At 34.8% G+C, this 13,942-nt stretch overlaps 1 protein-coding gene across 1 annotated transcript in view; it reads left to right on the forward strand.

Annotated features, from left to right (window-relative positions):
• BBS9 (Bardet-Biedl syndrome 9) overlaps nucleotides 1-13,942 on the forward strand; it is a 283,138-nt gene that overhangs the window by 74,116 nt on the left and 195,080 nt on the right. Inside the window, exon 19 of the mRNA XM_054645353.2 lies at nucleotides 1,073-1,225. Coding sequence (XP_054501328.2) covers nucleotides 1,073-1,225 — 153 coding nt within the window. The remainder of the gene's footprint in view (nucleotides 1-1,072; nucleotides 1,226-13,942) is intronic.

A 13,942-nucleotide genomic window follows, 5' to 3' on the forward strand; every position in this document is an offset into this window, starting at 1 on the left:
TTTTAAAATTTCTGAATTTATACTGTAATTATCTGATCTAAAAAATGTCAAATGATCTATTAAAGGCATTCCTATGCTTCCATCCCTGTTAGTTTCAAGATACTGTGGGTTTTTTTTTGGCAAGCTTAGGAGAAAATTACCTGAGTTATCCCTTACCGGAGATGTCCCTTTTTTCCTACTACTTTTAGTAAAACTTCATAGTGTTTCTTTTTCCCTTAGCACCTCTGAACTGTTTATCATAATAATGTACTGGACAGATTGACATCTGCTTATTTTTAAATATAATCTGGTATGTAAATTTAAGAAACGTCCCTTTTCTCTTCATTTTGGGGCACTTTTGCCTGCATTTGGAAAGCTGTGTGTCTTGATGCTTCTGCTAGCTATAACGTCAGCTGTACAGTGGTATCACAGCTTTGTGAAAGACTCATCTTTGGTAATTTTTATTTTTGAGGTATGTACTGGAAAGTGTACATCAAGTGCCCAGATAATAAAAATTCTTATTTTATCTTTTAATCATTTTATCATTTAAAGATTCTTTTGTGAGCACTTCAAGGAATTTTGTTGCTGTTAGCTAACCAGTATAGATAAAGGGAAAGAGGATTTAAATTCAGAAAAAGACAATAATTTAATCAGTACAGAATTCAGTACTTCTGTTCATGCTGAGGGAATAACTGTTTACTTTCTACTGCAATGAATATCAAGTCCAGTACACTGCACATGTGTTGTAAATAGCACACCAAACCAAGAAGAAGCCTTTGTATCTTGGTGGTGAAACTTCATTCTTGTTAATAGGCTTCTAGGTGAGATACTTATGCATTTTCACTGGTTATTGTGGCTGTTGACAATTAGTTTTGATTTCAGTGGCAAATGATAATTCTTGAAAGTGTTAAGCTTCACAAGGTGTATAAAGTATGAAACTGGCATAAATGGTATTCATATTTGAGTATTTGAGTATTTGAGTATTACGCTCTGTCTCAAAAATTTTCCTATCCTTCTTGCATTTCATTTGGAATGTGCATACATGAATGTATATGACCCTTAACCTGAATTCTTGAAAACCCTTAAATTGCAGCTACGTTTGAATGCTGAGAAGTATCAGGAGCTGTTGTCTGAAAGGGCTGTGCAGTTTCGAGCTATTGAGCGGCGACTGCTGACACGATTCAAGGACAAAACTCCAGCTCCTCTTCAACATCTGGACACCTTGCTAGAAGGAACATTCAGAGAGGTCAGTTTGATTATGAGCCTAACCTTTCTTTATCTTGTTGGTAAAACCTGGCTTAAAGCACATAAGCTATGCTTTCCTGGTTACATTTACCATCCAAGAGACCAGGAAGCAGTAATTTGTTTAACCTAATAGTCCCTGTAACTTTCCAGATGATTTGCAATAGTTTTATTTAATCTGTGACCACAAAATCTTTACTCCTGGGTCATACCAGCTTGACAGCACATCATTCTTTCCTAACTGATGTTGATAGTGTAAATATTTTATAGTTCATGTGAAAATATTTTATAGTTCATAGCTTGTGTAAATATTTTATAGTACACTGTAAACTGGTGGAATGGTTTGGCTGGGGTAACATTCACAACAAAATTGTCTGAGACTGACCATGTCCTTCCTATGGGGATTTATGTTCTAATCATTTCAGAATGTGATATCTGCAGAAGAGCAGTGTTTTTAAAAAATAAATCCTTCCCAGACCATCCCTATACTGAACAAAGAATAAACCAATTTTTCTTCTTGCCTCAGCTCTGTGTTGCTTTAGGATAACTTTTTCATGATGTGTCCCTTTTGTAAAAAAGTTATTTTACATGTGTTGTGCTTTTCTGTTGGAGGATCTGATTTTACTTTCTGGCATTCCTTGTTTGAGAAGCTGAGTCACAATTAGAGTCCTTACTGGAAAAAAGACTTACCTTTGCAGTGTTGTATATCACAACAACTAAAATCCAAAGGTGTTAAAGAAAAAGTATTTCCCCCTACTGTTCATCTAAGAAGACATTTTAAATTGGACAAAATTGCCTTTCCATGTATGCTTTTATGTAAGTCAGATTTGCTTTTATTCCAGTCTGTACTGAGTTCACAGTTATATTCCAGTCTTTACTTAGTTCACATGAGATGATTTAAGTTTGAAGGTGGGGATTTTCTAGTTGCTTTAATAAATACTAGGTATTGTGCTAGATGGGTTATTCTTTAATACTTTGAAATGGCATGACTAAATAAGCCTGAAAGATTAGCATAAGAGAATTTTTTGAGTCTGCTTTTGCTGTGTAGAACTTTTTGCCTTTAAACGTAAGGGCAACTGTGATGTGCTTGACAGTTTCCTTGTGTAGTTGATTTGAAAGCTGAATTCTGAGAATATGGCATAAGTCACGTTGTTGAAATAGATGCATGTTGCCAAAGCTTAGTTAATAAAGTCTTTAATACCAACATTAGATGACTACTTTTCTTAACATTACTGTTGTAGGCTTTTTGAATTGGAGTTAGAATAGGTGAAAGAAGAATGAGGAAAAGAGATTTCTTTTCAAAGAACAAATGTTTACATTTTTTCATAATTGTTTAAACTTGGTAGATTTCTTGGTAGATTTCCTTTGTAATTTCTTTTCTTTGTGGGAATCCCCTTCCAAAAAAGAAATGTTGTTATTGTTACTATAAAGGAAGTGTAGTAAAATGGTGATTGCCATAGAGACCCCACTGCTGCATGTGTTATTTTGAAAGTGAGAGCTGTGGCAGGATTTAATATTGACTCTTCTCTGGAGGTGAAATGAAATTGCTCAATGTTGCATTTTTGTATTAGAAAAGACCTTGCTTTCTTTAATTCAGTATCATATTCTGTCTTTATTTGAGCAAGTATGTCTAATGCAAATAGTTGAGGTATCCAAAATATGATAAATGTGTTTTCTGAAAAGGAATAATGAAGCTGTTTAAATATGAACAGTATGAAGTCTCACTCCAAAAATTCTTTTAGGCATGTAGCTTTTTGACATTGAAATAAATATGCCTTTTCTTATAATCGTCTGAGAATCTCATATACTCTCTTATGCTAAATATTTTTATAATGAGAAAATAAAAAATTGCCTTGTTTTATTCCCTCATTTTTCACTAAAGTAATTGTTATGTGCAAAGCAAAGCAAGGTTTTGTTACTTCTCACATTGTGTTTTGTACTCAGAAGGGAAATGTCTGTATTTTGGTTTTATAGTGTATTCCAAACCCTTTCATCAAGAGCAGAAAGGGGTTTACAGTTAGTGAGTGTGTGATTTTATTAGTCTTTTTAATGCAGAATTTCCTTGGGCACTATATGAATTACATTCTTAGTAGAATAATTATTATAGTGTAGGATTTTTTTAAAATTGAAACTTTAGTATTATAACCTCTGCAATTCCACAGAGATATAAAGATGCCTTGTATTGCTGCCTGCATTTCCTTGCAGATGTATAACTTTTTTATGAACAACTTTTAAAATACAAATAAAACAATGAATATTCTACTCATGTAGTTTCATTGCCTAGGTGTGATAAATACCTACTTTAAACATGTTCTGTATGGTTTCTTTGCCCACCTGCAAATTGTTATGAATTTCTGAACTGATTCAAATTTTACAACTGAAGTAGATTGTAAAGGTTGATTTTCAGCTTTTCAGCTTCAAGTAAGAGTTATGTTTGTGTGATAGGTAGGTAAATGTACAATGCCAAAGTTATAGATGTCAAACTGGAGAAAATTAATCAAGCTGCATTTCATTCCCTGGTAAAAAGTATTTCTATTTATGAAGCAATTTCTTGCATTAATCCTTGTACATTTCCAACAAGGCAGGCCATATTTAGTGCCCCAATAAAATTGCTGATTGGTCTATTAAAAGGAAACTTGAGCTTTACTTTCCATCTTGACAGTAATGAGATGTGTAAGCAGGCATCAGTGTGTGCAATGACGAAAAGCTTGTTTTTAGTTTTATAGTCCTGTTTACATTTTCTTCTAGAATTTTACTTTCTGAAGCAATATTTTAGATCTAAATAGATTCAAGTGAGTGTTAACAACAGTTAACAAATAGTAACATCAGGTGTTCCATTCTGGAAGGAAAAGGAAAGCTGTTAAGTACATAGTAGTCTTGTACATTTGAAATAGGAAATGTTATTCTTATGATGTTTAAGGAGGATTTCTAGGAAGGTGCTATGAAAATATTAGAAAAAAATTCAATTAGAAATAGATTCCCACTTGATCTGCTAAAAAAAATTTAGATATGCACTTGAACATGCTGCTAACACTTGCCCTAAAGGATTTTAATAAGATACATTTAAAAGCCATTGAATGGTAGTTGAGATTCCATATACATTTTGTATTTTAAAGGACTTCAAATATGAAATGAGATTGCAGCAAATTTTATGGTAGCTGTTGTAAACACCATGTACTTTGTATAATGCTCCCCTACCAGAGACTTGTTATTGCTTGAAAGTGCAGTTTAATAATCTTTTATGTCTACAATGTGTTTTCTGTCATAATAGAAAAAAATATTCATAGTTTGGCAGTAGCTGCAGGTTCTTACCCTGAAATCTTAATTTTCATGCATTGCCTCTTGGCAAACATTACTTGGACTTCCAGGTACAAGCTGGAATTAATAAATGTCATAAAAATGAGATGCTTCAATTTCTTATTTCAACGCACATGGATTTTATCCTGCTGAATATAAGCAATATTAAGCTGTAAGCTGTGTTTAACCCTGTTTGGAAGCCTACCACAGCTACATTCTTTGAGGCAAGGAGGAGGATGAGTTTTAAATATGGGGTGGAGTTCTCCCAGGGCACTGACTGTTCTTTAGCCACTTTTAAATACTTAAAACATGAATCTGAGACAAGACTGAGCAGTTCCAGTTTACAAAAAAGAATGTTATTAGCAATCACTTCTACCTTGCATTGCTTCTGTTAGTATTACAAAAAAAAAGTCAGAAAAAACAAGGCAAATCATGATTTTCCCCATATCCTGACACTTCCAACATACATAGTATAGTTCCCTTCCTATTCTTTAATGGCTCTATTGTGCAGTACCTCAGGTTTCCCCATGTTTTGACGTCTCTTCATTCTCATCCTGGAAAACCACTGACTTTCTTGTGCTTCCTAATGATGAGATCTTATCTTTTACCCTGGTCCCACTCTCCCTCTGGCAGTTGCTTATTTGTGCACTGTCAAGCCAGTGCATGAATTAGTGCTGACTGGCAGCAGCCACCTACCCAGAGAAGAGGGATGATGCCCTCTTTCTCAGTAGAAACAACTAAATAGCGTTTCTCACCTCCCATTCTGCTAATTAAAATAAAATTTAAAAATCACATATAGAGGAACTGAATGATTTCTGGCTCTTCATGTTAAAATTTTGTGTGGTCATTGGAAATGACAGTTTCTAGGAATGGGCTGACAGAACAAATCTGACATAAATGGCCAGCACAGTTCCATAGCCTTAGACATCTAGACTTAAGAACTGTGTATTTTCCAGATTGGCTCTTTTTAAGATCAGTGATACATTTTACTTTTCCTTCAGGTGCTTTATAAATTTGAGACCATCTTCCATTAGTGAAAGGATTTAACACATTTTTCTAACCAGAACTAATTGATGCTGAAAATGTGCTTCCTTTATTTTCTTGTAATTCAGCTATTCCTCTGTATTCATCTTATTTATTTTAGTATTGAATAACCTGTCTCTCATAAATAGTTGGCTGTAAGTAGTAATAAGGTGATTTTTCAATGTCACTTTCTGATCCTACTCAATAAACAATTAGAATCTATCCAGATTATTTTGCTGTATTTAGTACACAGTTTGTATTTATCTAATCTTAGTCTTGCATCTTGGAAGTTTTGTATATGAATTGCTTCTTGAAGAGATAAATGCACATGGGAATTTTTCACCTAAAAACTCTTCTTGAAACAAATAGTCTTTCTGATTTCATGAAGTGCTCATAGGTTTTTCTTTTAAGGTAGTAGGAAATAACACAATTCCTACAGATTTGTTTTCCAGTTTGACTTCCCTCATCTCTCCCTTCTGGAAAGTAAGTGTAGTTTTTTACCATCAGTTTGTTAAAAGTTGTCAACAAACACAATTGCTTCCTGGTAGAGACACCATAGTTCTTCATTTAGGCTAAAGAAGGCAATTCCATCAGGAGGATCAATTTTAGTTACTTACATGGCAGTAAACTGTATAGGAATTTGTTGCCTGTTACTGAGAAAGCTTTATCCACATATAAAGGTAGCCCTTTTCCTTGAGGACTGAGAGTGAGCTGTCCCCTCATATACAGCCCTGGAAGTTAGTTGGGCAGCTTGGAGCATTCAGTCGAGACTTCTGAAGAAACAAATGCATTTTTGCTGAGGATTTGGAAGCCAGATGTCTCTAAATGAATGCACTGGTTCTTTTAATTAGTAATGTCACAGGACTTGTCCTTTCTCTTTCATGTGGAAGTCTTGAAGAAAGGTGCATATATTTTCAGAACATTGTGAACTTCATTACACAGCTTTTCTTTGACATAGCCTAATTTAAACAGAAAGAGGGACTATCTCATGGTTTTGAGATGAAATTTAAGCAACTGTACTATGAATGCCAGCTGCAAAAACTTAGGACTGGCCCATAGTTTTATTTTGTTGCAGCACAAGATTGATGCTTAAATGTCCTTACTTTTGTTGTTTATTGTTGGTGTGTGGTTTTTTTTTTTTTTTTTTTTTTTGGTTGTTTTTTTTTTTTTTTTGGCAACTGTTTTGATCCTTTTGGAGCTTTTCAATCCCGTGTAATTTTCAGAATCAGACTGAGTAACAGTACTACAAGACAGGATCTGTTCTGGTCTCTGGTCTTAAAAGTTGATGTTTTGGTAATCAAATCCAAAGCTACCTTCATTTTCTTTTTGTCAAAGAAAGAAAAATATTTAGAGCAGCACACAGTTAAAGCATGTAAGATCAGATCTGCAGCTCAAAGAACATGCAGCTCATGTTAAACAGTTAACTGATTTTTTTTTTCTTTTAATAAAAGCCTCCAAAAAAAGAAAGCTGTGATACAACAAACTTTCCAAACCAAATGTATGGAGAAAATCTTTTTCATCCATGAGCAAACTTAGAAGGCCAAGAGAAGTGCACTAAATATTTATGTTTCTTGAGATTTCAGCAGAATGTGTAATTAAACTAAATTTTGGACAGAACTTAAAGGAACTTAGAATCCCTCTGAGCACATCTTACGTAACCAGACAATTGTGAGGAATTTTTAGCCCAGTGTTACTGATCATGCATGTTATGTCTCTCTTTTGTTGTGGTTTGTGATTAAATGCAAGAGTGTTGCAACCTTGTTGAATAATATTTTATGTATTTAAATACTGTGTGCTGGTTCTTGTCCATTTTAGAGTATTTGACACTATCAGGCAAAGTTAGTTTTGGGTGTAAATCATTATAGGATTAAAAGAACTACTTGATTCCAAATTGTACCTTTCAAATTATATGATTTCCTCTCTGAAATTTGGCACTTCATATAAAAACCAATTAACAGTTGAAAAATATCTAAAGGTTAGCGTACTTTGTCCTCCTTTTGGAACACTTGTGATCACTTTTCAGAACAGATCATTGGCTGATTTAAGTCCTCATTTTTCCTGGGAGCCTGGTTATAAAACATGGGGTTCTGGCCCAGTGTCCAAGGGCTTGCCTTTTGCTGGGGCTATTGTCACACATCTGGTCACCTGCATTCAGCATCAGCTAGATGTGAATGTGAGGCCATCTGGAGGCTTTGCACCTGTGTCAAAGTCAAACAAAAAGGTGTACTAATACACCTTCCCATAGTACTGCACTGATGTAGCTGTGTGGCTCCCAGGTGGGGATGGTTCTCCATCTCCTGTCTTTCAGCTGGTGTGGAGCAATTCTGTGACTGTCTGCTACATTCTCTGCAGCTCTGTTTTAGTCTTTAGCTGTGCTGTTGGGGGCTGTACCAAGCAGTACTTCAGGTGCTCTGTCTTTTGGTCTCTGGGTATATGCTCTAAGTTTGATCTTGTATCTCTCCTGCTTAGAGTTTTCTGGAATCCAATTAATTCAAACTGGTGGCAACTCTTTAAGCTTTGGCTTGTTCCTGGTACTGAATTCCCCCCAAAAGAATGGGTATTTGACACTTATGATACTTTATAATTCTGTGAAGGAATTTTTATATGTGCATGTGTACATGAATTTTCTTGTTATCATGAAAAATAGGTGTGTGGAAAAGAGAGCCACTTCAATTGGGAGGTCCAAAGTTCTTTTCATCTGTTCAGCAAGAGGTTTGGATCTTGTTGCTATGTTTGTGCTTCCTTTCTCCCCTCTTTGCTTCTGTTTCCCATTTTTCTCTGCTCTCAGAATAAGATTCCCCCAGCTATCAAATGACAGCCTTACATTTGATTTTTAAGTCTGTCATTTCTGGTTCTTGGTTGGAGACTCACATGATTGAACTGACTTCTGGCTAGACAGTTTTTTTGTTCAAGGGAGCTGGAAATAGAACTCTAAGTTAGTGATTCTTGGTGGTTTCAGACTGTTAGATATTGTAATTTCTTTTGATATTTCCATAATCATTTCAGCACAAAGATGGAAAATATATTGAAGGCAAATGCCTTTGTCCTACTTAGATGTCAGTGTTCATGTACATGTGCATATACATATCTATAACTATTAATAATTCATCATATCTTCATTTTAGTCCTCAGAGTTGTTCCTGGGTGTCTTTTTAGTATTGTCTGTATAAAATTCAGATTTCTACTTCTATGATAGTTGGTACTAACAGGTCCAGCACCTGAAATACTGCAGAAAAAAATATAATCTCCTAATTTTTCTCCTTATCTCTTTTCCATCTACTGATTAGGAAGCCAGTCTCATATTTTCTAATCTGTAATTTACTACACTGTTATGTGTTATACAAAGTAAGTATGTTCATAACAATTTTTAAAGCAAATACCATTTTCTAATGTTTTGAAAGGCAAAGTACTGTTCCTTGCCGTATTTTAACACTTGCAATGTTTGGAGCACTTGGATTGTTGGTGGTTTGTAGTCAGTGGCAAATAAAACTCAGTATGTTCTGTTCACTAAAACACAGGGAATGTCATTAAAGGTCCATTAACTCTTTGTTCAAGCCCCTTAACTCTTTTCCTTGCTTATTAATCAGTTGATAAAAATCTCAAAAGTGATTGTTAATGATTGAGTATTCTCTCTCCAGTGGCACTTCTGACACACAAGGCCTCGGGAACTTGACATTTTGGGAATGATTCATTACTTGATTAGTAAGGACTTTTACCTCAAAGCAAAACCATTAGGGTTTATCATGCATGACTCAAAGGCTATATATCACACTCTCTTCTGTAATAGTCATTTTCCCCAGATAATGTAAGTGAGAGCTACACCCATAGTATAAATTAGCTCTTTTTGGCTTGAATAAATATGCTGTCCCTTAGAGGAGTTATATTTAACTTCTCTTGTTTTATTGCTGTTTTTGCTAAATGTAGTTTTTTCATAGCCACTAGAAGCAGCTTGTTGGCTATTACATATAATTAAAATTCTCTATTTTACTGGTGTTCAAATAGTGTTATGTTTCTATTTCCTTAAGACTTATTTAACTTTAACAGTGGAATACTTACAATATCATCAAAGACCCTTTTTATTAGAAGATGTATTCCAAAAAAAGGTCTTAAAGTAGTTAGCTGTTCTTGGGAAGCATATATTAGGATTACTGGCAAAACTCTTCTGTATTTTGGTCTGTGGTAGCAATTACTTCAGTGTGGGACAGTCTTCTGACAGGTTAGTCAGTTTGTGGGACAAATAGGTAAATTGTTCACATTATCAGTAAGGGGCTTTTCTATTTTGTGGAGGGAATTAGACACATGTAAAAGCAGGAAATGGCACAGCCATCACAAGAGAAAGAGATTGGCAGTAGTATGTTCTTGTGTGGGTTGATATGGCAGAGAGTGCCTCAACTGGAGTCTGTTGGACTGCATTCAGTCTGGTCTGTCATATTTTCCACATAGGAGGGTTCCAGCTACACTGTGCTGTGTCCTACAGCCCTGTCTACTGAATTACTCCCCTTGAACCTGTGAATGGCCAGCTTTGAACACCCACTGCTCCATTCAAATCAGTAAAGGACCAGAGGTGTGATCTTTATTAATTTTTTCCCCCACTCCTCTTGGGGTGGGGTTCTCACTTTAGACCTATAGCACCATTGTGACCTATTGAAGGATTCCCCAGACTTTGGTTCAGTCCTCAGGGGCATGGGCAGGTTGTACCCTCTGGTGTATAAAGGCAACAGTAAGAAGTGATTTTTGTCACTCTTTGTGTTATAAACATTCTCTGGCACTTTCTGTTTGTTTCATTGGCTTATGACTTTTTGAAGGGGAAGAAATAATGTTCCCTTGAAATGGTAGATCTTGTGTCCTCAGCCTAATATAAGGTCACCAGACCATATATGAGGGCTTTCTGTAGGGACTGAATGAGCCTGTGGGCATTTGAATGAGTGAAAATGGAACCAGTTGGCTACAATTCCTCAAAGGAAGGAATACTGATATGTTTTATTTCTTTGAAAGAAATGTCATATCAGATAATCAGATTATTGGATATCCTTGTCGGCGTTTAAATCACTGACAGTCTCTTTCACTGGGAGAAGTATACTCCATAGGCAACGGAGGAAGTGCTATGTGGTAGTGTAATCAAAACTTGAATTAAAAAAATGATACCATCTTCAAGGAAGGAGGGAAACACTGTTATTTCATGCTCCCTAGAAAGTTTTCTGTATCAGCTCTGTAATTTTGTAGTACAGAAGCATAAAAAATCTATAGGTAAGAACTACTGAGTGTATCTGGTAGTAGCCACAGTGTTTACTTTGAGTGTTTCTATACATGATATTAGTGAAATTTCTCATTTTAATTGAATAGTCCAGCTATTATGAATTGACTATGACATGATTATTAATTTCTGCATGCAGTACTATGAGCATTTTTGGTGGCCTGGGAAGTAATTCTAATAGCTTGCCTTTGGGTGGTTATTGTACTTGTTTTACCAGTGTGTACATGGGTGCAGTGCCTTCAGATAGCTGAAATAAAACATTGAAGTAGATAATTTTCTGCTGTAAGGTCAAGATAAGTGTACTGATTTCTTTGATATACAGTAGATGACAGTTTAGCATTGTCCATGGATATCAACTGTATGTTGGTTTCAAATTCACAGAGTAAATATTTCACAGACTTTCATACTTGGATTCAGTGAAATGCCTGGTTATACGTTCAGTATACCAACAATAAATACTAAGGGGAAGAGCTACATAATTCATGTAATTCAATAGCATTTTATGCCAAACTCAGATTTAAAACCAAACAAAAAGATCTCCCTCTCCCCAAAACAAAACCAAAAACCACACAGGAAATAAGAATTTGATGGCCAAATTAACTAAATTATTTGCTCATCTAATGCTTGCAGATCTTAGTATCAGTTGGGTATTGAAGTGAATTTGGTTACTGTAGTAGCTGTATTGTAAACCCAGCAGTACCAAGCTATTTTTTCTACAAACTTAAGCTAAAAATGTTTTACATCGGTCTGTACAGCTACTTATTTCCATTACCATAGAGAGAATGAGTATCTAAATTACTATTCTATTGTTCTTGGGTAGTCTTGCAGGTGTGAAAATTTGATTTAGTCACTGGTGATGGCTGGCCCAAGATGACTTGGATAGACCAATGTCAGAGGTGGAAATAAGACCTCACATTATCAGTCCCCTGCTCTGCACACTCCTGTTCAGCTCTATTAAGATTCTGTGTGGTATTACTTACTAGAGGCAGTATAGTAGTAGACTGTGGATTCCTGAAGAAAAAAATATTTCAAAAATAGTATAGGTGACTTATCAATTAAAAAAAAATTGGTTTCCTTGTGTGGATGTCCCTTGCAGTCAGCTCAGAGCTGCTTCTTTAGCCACTACCTTTCAGCAGAAAAATGTGACTTGCGTGGTCATTCTCTCAATTTAGACCTTTTAATAAAAGGTACACTTTATGTTGGAGCTAAACTGTTGGTTAAATCTGTAAACTGACAAAAACAAAAGACAAAAGAACTTTCTTCTCCATTTCTTTCTGCCAGTTGGCATCTCAACAGGTCTATTTTATATCTCAGTTTTGCTTAACTACTAACTTCTACAGAGTAAGTATTTCTACATTGTGAAGCCTATAATTATTCTGTTGTGGATAGTTTAAAGCGGTATGAAAAGGAGAAAGTCAGTTAATGAAGGAAAATTTGGCATAATGAACTGTGGGGTTCAGAAGTCAGGAATGAAGAAGACAGTAATGATGAGTATCATAACTGCAGACATAATATTTTCAGGCTTTTATTAAATAGACTCTTCTGCCCATTCTGCTCGCCTTGAGTTCTTTGACAAAGTTTTGTGGCTGCCAGTTTCTTGGTTTAATATCAGCAATTTGTTTTGGATACAGACTTAATGTTATTTAGATATCTTAAAATTAGGTGTTTGCTTGAATTTCTTGTTGGATGGACAAGGACCCTGAAATGTTGAGTTGACAGAGTTTGACCATAACAACTGTGGTCCTTCTTTTTCCAGAAAGCCTCTTGGTGAGCCTAGAAAACTGTATGTATGGCTGCTGAAGGCTATGCTTGCCAGTTAAATTCCTGTAATATGGAAAGGAGAAGTATGGAAAAAGACTTTATATATCACAGGAACTGGATTTTTTTAAATGGTATTTTTAAAGGAATCATTCCATTTCCCTTTAGGAAATCTGAAAGTATTTGGAATGGATAACATAATTTTTATCTTGTTCATTGTTTATATTCTTAAGGCTAGTCTACTAAGAAAAAGCAACACCTATTAAAGGACTTTGAATTCAGAGTCTTTCATGTTACAATGAGTCTATTTACTGCTGTCAGTAGGCTTGTAATATATTTAGCTTGAAGAGGTTAACAAGCATACCTTGGAGTGTTACTTTTATTTTCTGTTCTGTGACACTTAGCAAAATCCCATTATACAATTGAGTAGTATTATAATGTTAAAATGTTAATTTGTTCTGCATTCCGTTAAAATTGGATTTTTTTTCTTGTGCACTGGCCCATGCATTTTATACAAAACCTATAATTTAAACACCACTCCATAGAAATGCTCTAAATTAGTAACCTTTTGCCTTTGCTACCTTAATTACATCTCATTATTTAGTACTTAAAGAGCAACCTCTAGCTACTGGTTAAATATTTGCTAGCTAAATAGATTTGTCATGTTAAAGAAAACAGTAGCCATTTGCCTTGTAATGTGTTTAGGATTTTAGAGTTTTGAGAAAATTACGTGCTTCATGTGCTTTAACTTTGAATTTTTCCTTGTTTTTTCATTTCTCCTTAATGAACATTTCAATAGCTGTCTGTTGCATTTCAATAGGTAATTGAAAGTCTGTCTTAAAATAAGTATTTTGAAAAGGACTGTTGTGTTTTGACATGGTCTATGTCTTCTAGTTACTTTTATTCCTTTTAGCTTTTATAAGCATCTGATACAGTAAATTTCTCTTTTTATTGTGGAAGCAAATATAAAGCAGATTACATGTTGGCTACTAATAGCTATATTTCAGATTTTTACCCCCTTTTGGGAGGAAGGCTGTTTTGTTTGATCCGAATCACAAGGAATAATATTCATTAAAACATCTGATGAGTTGTCTTTTCTTACAAATTTAAAGATCACTTCTCTTTGGTCTTTTAATTGTATGGAGAAATTATACTGCAGAACTTATTAACTGCTTGCATAATGACTTAATCTTTAGTATTTTATTCACATCCACTAGGTTGTATTTTTTGCTCTTTTTATTGCTTTGTCTTTTTCTATGTTTTAATTAGTATAAAACCATATGAAGAGATTATAATTTAAAATTGCAATCAGTCAAAATTCCATAATGCTAAACGCCCTGTCATATGCAAAGGCATCCTGTTTAATTTCCTATTCTACTTTTTTTTTTA

The sequence above is a fragment of the Agelaius phoeniceus genome, chromosome 1 (genome assembly GCF_051311805.1).
Source record: "Agelaius phoeniceus isolate bAgePho1 chromosome 1, bAgePho1.hap1, whole genome shotgun sequence".
NCBI lineage: Eukaryota > Metazoa > Chordata > Aves > Passeriformes > Icteridae > Agelaius > Agelaius phoeniceus.